This window comes from Etheostoma cragini, chromosome 11, assembly GCF_013103735.1.
Source record: "Etheostoma cragini isolate CJK2018 chromosome 11, CSU_Ecrag_1.0, whole genome shotgun sequence".
NCBI lineage: Eukaryota > Metazoa > Chordata > Actinopteri > Perciformes > Percidae > Etheostoma > Etheostoma cragini.
This window is the reverse complement of record NC_048417.1, coordinates 21,955,017-21,962,689: the sequence shown is the minus strand read 5'-3', so window position 1 is coordinate 21,962,689 and position 7,673 is coordinate 21,955,017. Positions and strand designations below refer to the sequence as shown.

Sequence of the window (7,673 nt, the reverse complement as noted above, 5' to 3'; positions counted from 1 at the left end):
AGAAAGCCATTTCTCAAAGATATCCATAAAAAGTCTCGTCTAAAGTTTGCCACAAGCCACCTGGGAGACACACCAAACTTGTGGAAGAAGGTGCTCTGGTCAGATGAAACCAAAATCGAACTTTTCAGCCACAATGCAAAACGATATGTTTGGCGTAAAAGCAACACAGCTGATCACCCTCAACACACCATCCCCACTGTCAATCATGGTTTGGGCCTGCTTTTCTTCAGCAGGGACAGGGAAGATGGTTAAAATTGAGGGAAAGATGGATGCAGCCAAAGACAGGACCATTCTGGATGAAAACCTGTTGGAGTCTGCAAAAGACCTGAAACTGGGACGGAGATTTATCTTCCAACAAGACAATAATCCCAAACATACTGCAAAATCTGCAAAGGAATAGTTCACAAATATATGTATCCAGGTGTTAGAATGGCCAAGTCAAAGTCCAGACCTGAATCCAATCGAGAATCTGTGGAAAGAACCAAAAACTGCTGTTCACAAACGCTCTCCATCCAACCTCGCTGAGCTCGAGCTGTTTTGCAAGGAAGAATGGGCAAGAATTTCAGTTTCTCTATGTGCAAAACTGATATAGACATACCCCAAGCGACCTGCAGCTGTAATCGCAGCAAAAGGTGGCTCTACAAAGTGTTAACGCTAGGGGGCCGAATAATTTTGCACGCACCACTTTTCAGTTTTTTATTTGCTAAAAAGTTTAAAATATCTAATAGATTTTGTTCCACTTCACAATTGTGTCCAACTTGTTGGTGATTCTTCACAAAAAATTTTTTTTTATATCTTTATGATTGAAGCCTGAAATGTGTCAAAAGGTTGAAAAGTTCAAGGGGGCCAAATACTTTCGCAAGGCACTATATATATATATATATATATATATATATATATATATATATAATATCTCCCTGACAGTAATGCCAGATCATTCAGAGTGCATTACATTTCTTTACCAAGTGGAAATAGTTAACCATCAATTTCTGAACCAAAGTCAAATGTTAACCACTACTAATTGAACAAATGAAATTGGAAATATTTGAAGTTTTTTTACGTTCATTTTAAGGAATCTCCAAACATCTGTATTCTTTCTGTTTTAAGATGCCATGTACGGCTGTGTCTTTATCTGTTGCCTTCTCTCTGATCCTTTCCTGTAAGATAGTCCACTTCTTCATTCTTTTCTCTACTCATCAGAAGTGAGAGTAGATAACTCTAGATTAAATAATGCCATTGTAATAATTGCATCACATTTTATTCTCCATCGCTAACAAAAAAATTTATGGAAAAAAATTAAGGTCACAAGTTCATCTGCTTTAAATCTAGTCAAAGATCATCAAGTTAGTCACTGTTTTACAGTAGCAATGGGGAACTGTATGCTCCCTTGCCTCTTGTGCTCCCAGTGGAGCTGTCATCATAAATTACAGCTTCTGGCTCAGGGCCTCCAGCACTGAATAGATAAACGCAGACTTGACATAGGCCATCAGACCTCAGTCGCTGGAGGTGCAAAGCCAGGTCACTGTTGCTCCAGAGACCTCCAGTCCACTTCACTTAACTCAAGTGTACATGTCACAGCACACTTAAATGCACGCTGGTGTACAGTGTAGCAGAAGCAATTTATCATAAGTTACATGGCGTATTCAGTATCCTGGCACTACCAGGCTATCGCAACATTGAATGCCTTAATTATTTATTCATGTTTTTTAAGTCCAATAAAATCAAATTTTAAGCACTTCTCCTTGCCAAGCCTTTAAAAAAAATGGATTTTCTATGACAACATTTTTTAGTTTGACAGCAGAAATAAAATCCTCAAGGAACCCTGTTTTTAGACCTGCAGGGACGGACCCCAGTGTTAGCCTACATGTCAAGCCATATGCAAAGAATTACACTTCAAATTAAGCTTTTTTTCTCTCTGACTCATGTTGTCAGCTGCCCCAATTTTCTTCCGCTTTTACCCTCTTCCTGTTTTCTTTATACCTGTTATACTAGCTGTTTCTGTGTTATTTCTCTCCCTCATTCATTTGCATACAATCTCTCTCTCCTCTTTGCTGTTTTTAATCAATGCTTCCTGTCCTCTCTCCCGCCAGTCCCTCTTTTGGTTTACCTACACTCACTCACCCTCCATCTCTTTACCTCCCCTCCTGTTTGTCCCCTTCACCTTGTCTTTTTCCTCCACCCTGTTCTCTTCAGGTCTCCTCTTCCCTCCACCCTTACTGCTTCATGTCTCATCAAAGCTCCCCCCAAGATGATGGACAGATCTGATGAACTGACAACGGTCTCACCCTCTACACAGACATGAATTGGACAGCAGCACACTAATAAATGGGATTGGCTCAGCAGTTTTTATGGAAGTGACTTTACCACATGGAAGGACATATTTGGTGTGAATGCCTTGGATTAACTGAAACATTCTTTAACTCAAACTGCTCAAAGTAGCACATATTCTGTCTGGTAACACCTCTCACAGACTGACAGCCCTCACACTTGATACTGCCCTTTTCTGTCATGTTTCAGTCAATCCCTGCTTTTCCTACCATTTCTCCTTGACCCTTGCTCCATAGGCAAATCTAAAAAGTTATCCTACATTTCCTGCTCTTTTCTCTCCCATTTTGTTACCTTCTAAATAGGGCTGGGCAAGTTAACGCGTTATTATTGTGTTAACTAATTAATTCATTAACACCGAAAATTTTTGTCTGAAAGAAATTGTCTGAGAGGATTTTAGCCTAGTTTGGCACAACAAAACAGAGCCCGGAGAATAAAAGTTACTTTCCCTCTGTTGTTTTTCTACACTGCAAAGTCGAATTTTCGTATCACCGGAGTACTTCAGTCTGAAATTTCACCTTGACATTTGATACCAGCAAATCATTCAACGAAACACACAGTGGCGCGAAGCTTTGGCAGACTACGTTAGATGCAGCGTGGGGGGGTAGAGATAAACAAAGGCAAGAGACCCTAACAAATGCCATAGCAACGTGGACAGCTACAGACTGCAGGACCATTAGTGGACAAAAGTCTGAGAATCGCAATGACGACGGCAGGTATGAGATTCCCTCAACACGCACCATCACAAGAAAAATACACGAGTTGTATAAAAAGGAGAGGACTGCAAAAGTAACCACGCTACAAAACACACCAGCTGTTTCTCTTACTGGGGACTACTGGACTCACTGGGGACTACTGGACTCACTGGGGACTACTCACTGGGGACTACTCACTGGGGACTACTGGACTCACTGGGTAACCAGAATTATCTCTGCGTTACAGTGCATTATACTTATGAAAAGTGGGCGCTGCATTCACATGCTCTGACTGGACTGAAAACAGAGGAGAGACATTATGTTGAGACATGCGCGGGACACTTTATTGAAGTTGCACAGCAGTGGAATGTGTCAAATAAAGTCCCCGAAGTTAGCCCAGATAGTACGAATAAATACAAAATCTGATCGCTGCTGCGAGCCTTCTGCCTTCTGATCATGTCCCCTGCTTTGCGCACGGTCTCCAGTGTCCCTCAGTGTCTCTGCTTTACAGCGCGTTGGACAGTGTCCCACAGTGTCTCTGCTTAACAGTGGACAGAAGGAGTCTCTAATGCAACACGTTCCAACCAGATGGAATTAAACTCTGGACATGATAAATACATTATGTTTAAGTTGATATGTACACTAAATATTTTATTTAACTGCTACAAAATGCTGGTAAGTTTTTGCAGAACAAATGTTACAGCACTTTTGTTCATAAGGCAGAACATTTAAAATAAAATTGCACTATATACACTACTTTTGAATTCATTATTTCATTTTGCGATTAATCGCGATTAATCAAGGAAATTATGCGATTAATCGCGATTAAAAATTGTAATCGCTGCCCAGCTCTACTTCTAAACATTCTTTGTCTCTCTCATTGTGTCTCTCCACTCTCCTTCCCCTGTCCTTCACTCTTAACCTCATGGTGAAACTCGCTGGCGGGGCTGAGACAGTATCAGTGGCTAAAAAATCCAACTTCACTATTGACTGTGCAAGTAAACAATAGGTCATGTTGTTCCTGAATGGATAGTCCTCTTCAAATCCCATAGTCATTCTCTCAAAATTGTTTTAAAGTTTAGTGTTTTTATAATATCTTAAACACTATCGCTGTATTAATTAGTTCCATCAAATTATTTGAATGTAAAATGATTTTCTCTATTTTTTATTTAATGTGCACATTTAATGGATCTGCTACTCTGTTTTAAAAGGTAGATGGATAAGAAGGTCAATATTTAATTAGTTAAGGTCAATAGGGTTTTCCTTGTCTGAAAGAAATTGTCTGAGAGGTTTTTAACCTAGTTTGGCACAACAAAACAGAGCCCGGAGAAAAGAGTTACTTTCACTCTGTTGTTTTTCTACAGTTTCTTGCGTGTTGAACACATTTTAGAAAGACTGGAAGACATATTTGTGTGTTTTGTTGGAGGTTAGCGGTTTGTCCCTGCTTCCAGTGTTAAGCCAGCCCAAACATATCCTGGACTTTACTTAAATAAATAAAGTAACACTGACCTTCTCATCTAACTGCTGACAAGAAAGCATAATTGCATTAAAATCTCAAAGTGAATCATAATCGAACGGAAATTGTTTATCTTATTTTTTTAACACAACTGCAGCTGTGGATGGTTATTATGAAATGACTCAAGCACAACAGTAATGATGGGTTTGGCCGATAGATAAAGAGCAGTGTGTAGAAGTCGATAATCACAAAAGGTTTACCTACACCTTAACTACACCGCTTAACAACAGTTTCTTGCACAGTTCAACCAATGAAGATGATTTCATAGTATTGCTTAGTTGAATGTTTACAACTTAACTATGACCAAAGGATGTATATCTTTCTGAACTGTATGTTTATCAATTCAGAAACAAAAAGCCAGGACTGCTCTTGATACATGTAACTTTGTGTTTTCTATTGCTTTGTTACTTTTATCATGTGTATCTTTTTTTGCTGTCAACCAAATTGTACCCTAGCTGTCAAATACATAATAAATATGATTCAAAAATGCTAGCCCAACGCTAGTTGTTGCTGTTAACTATGAAGCACAGTAACAACGAAGATACAGACACAAGGCTTCTTATAGCATTGAACATGACAAGATAATGGCTCCTACTTTTATGCTTTGAACCTTTGGGGGTTGTTGGAGAAGATGGATTGTCTCCCAATGAATCTCTTAACTTGGCATGTGATGCATTTCCGTGTAAATACAGTACACAGGGCATTGTGTTTATTAACCACACACGTTTCCTTCTTGGATTACTTAACATATTGGAGTGTTCATATACATTTTGTTTGTGCTTCCCCAGGCAAAACATTCTACTTTTTTTCATTACATCTTTGTGTGTGACGTGCTTTAGCCCCTGTTCTCTGCAGGTGGAATGTAGTAATATATACTTGTCATGTTTCACTGTGTCTTCAGGCTACAGAAATATTGGATAATAATTACAGGGCTGCTGAAAGAGCAGGAAATGTAGAATAATTCTAAGAATATTACGCCAAATTTATTATCCTACAAAAGTTATTGCATGCTTTGAAGACTTCTTTCCGTTGACTGAATTCTGCTTATTTACCTCTTGAAAAGACCTTTTCAGCAACGTTATTTTTTTAAGAGCTTTCCTTTATTGGAGACAGGTCCGACATATTTGTGGTAAAAAGAACAGGAATGTTTTTTCTACTTTCTTGTATTCCTGATAACATTTTTATTATTTTTTTTAATTCTAAATATGGTGGATGAATGTCTATTTTTTTCTAAACCCACCAGAGCACCTATGAACCTCCATGATTTGCTTTGGCCAGAGATATTTTTCCACAGTGGCCTAAATGGACATTCTATCATGCTTTTATTTGATTTATTGTAATTTTTCTTTATGGGAAGTTATTCTAAAATATCCTCTGATATATCGTCATGGGCCAGTTGACATCTTTGTGGAGTCCATTCATGCCTAATGTATGCTGCAGGTAAGTTGTACAGCTGTCTAATTCTGACTTATTTTGTTGTAGTTTTGTTTTAACACTTGCATTATCTCCTCCATTGTTTTGTTTGTGTTGGTATTTGAACATGATTATTTTTGATCTGTTGTTATTTCATATCCCCCTCCTCCTGTTTTCTGTCTCTATAGTCTGCCCATGGCTGCTGACCTGATAGAGACGTGCATTGATGATGTCCTCAGGGCTCCTGTCGTTCCCACAGCGGCAGCTACAGACGAGTCTGGTCCAAGTAACGCCTTTGCTACCCCCAGTGTCAGTGGGGAAGATGTTCTCGGGCTCGCTGGTGAGATTACAGAAAATCTAGTGTACCACAAAGTAAATTCATAGTGACAAATGTATATAGGAAAAATCTTTCAAATAAAGCACTATACGCCTGTGAGCATCCCTAGCATGTGTGAAAATGTATTTGGAAATATATCAGGGTACAGTGACAATGTGTCAGTCTACGAGACACTGGCATTACCGCTCGGACTCACTCCTATCTTATTCACATCTCATACATTTACTTTGCTTTTGCTTACTTGTTTTTAGTTAGTTCCAACAACAGTTACATTTACATTAACTTTACGTCCGTCAAACACCAGAGCTGATGATGTCAGTCATAAGTAAACAAGAGAACTTCTGGATGAGTACACTGAAAAAATGGTAGCATAATAAATAACACTTGTGATTTAATTATAATTGTCTTACTATATTCTTTTAAAGACAATGCAGTTGTGTATTTAAGTTTAACGCTGTGTCTCTCCAGAAGCAGCAGCTCGTCTAAAACAGCTGGAGTTGGAGAGCATTCCGCTTCTTGGTACTCCAAAAAATAACATCAATGTCAATATGGTAATGAATAATCAGGTGGGTTTTTGTTCATATAGTATTTCTGTTAATTTTCTGCTTTAATCATAGGACCCAAAAACACTAATGAAAATGTGTTGTCGCCTTTTAGATAAAGATATGTTGTATTTGGTCCAAGCCCCAGTAGAGCGGGATTACAGTAGGGATAATTTGTTCAGAAGTGATGATGATTTTGTTCTCTCTTCTTTTTGGATGCGATGTGTGTGCCCCACCCTACCCTGCTCCAACAGGAAGATGTTGTGAAGCTCACAGAGAAGTGTGGTCTGAGCAATACAGGCAGTAGTCCAGTTGTCACTCCACTGTGCACCCCAGAGGATCTGAAGAGTAACATCCTGAAAGCACAAGCCGAGGCTGCGGCCCTCAAGGTGAGGCACGGACCCCCAAACTGGATGCAATGTATTGTTTGGTGATCACAGATTTGAAAGGTGTACAAGGCCAGTGAACATGTTTAGAACTGTGTCAAGGCAGTTCATCATATTTGATTTGAACAAATCTCTATTTCTAAAGAAATATTTTTGGGATTTTTTTATGTTTATGAAAATCAAATTAGAGAGGGATGGGGAATAATAGCAAAATGCTATAAAAGTAAAAATGCTTTTTATTCATGTACTGTATATGAAATAATAGCAATCAGTTGGCTTCAGTGTCAGTGTGCAGAATGAGGTCATCACAGCTACAGAATATCAGTAAAGTGGGAAACATCCATGTTATTGTCATAGTTGTGATATTATTCTGCTATCAAATGAGATGGAGGTGCATGCTGTAGCTGTAGTAGTCCCTCACCCTTCTGTCTATCTATCCATTTATCTCTCTCTTTTTAT

The 7,673-nt window shown here is 38.8% G+C and overlaps 1 protein-coding gene across 1 annotated transcript in view; it reads left to right on the top strand.

Annotated features, from left to right (window-relative positions):
* Nucleotides 1-7,673, top strand: part of epb41l5 (erythrocyte membrane protein band 4.1 like 5) — a 41,671-nt gene that overhangs the window by 26,071 nt on the left and 7,927 nt on the right. The window contains exons 17-19 of the mRNA XM_034886241.1: nt 6,138-6,289; nt 6,755-6,852; nt 7,083-7,217. Coding sequence (XP_034742132.1) covers nt 6,138-6,289; nt 6,755-6,852; nt 7,083-7,217 — 385 coding nt within the window. The remainder of the gene's footprint in view (nt 1-6,137; nt 6,290-6,754; nt 6,853-7,082; nt 7,218-7,673) is intronic.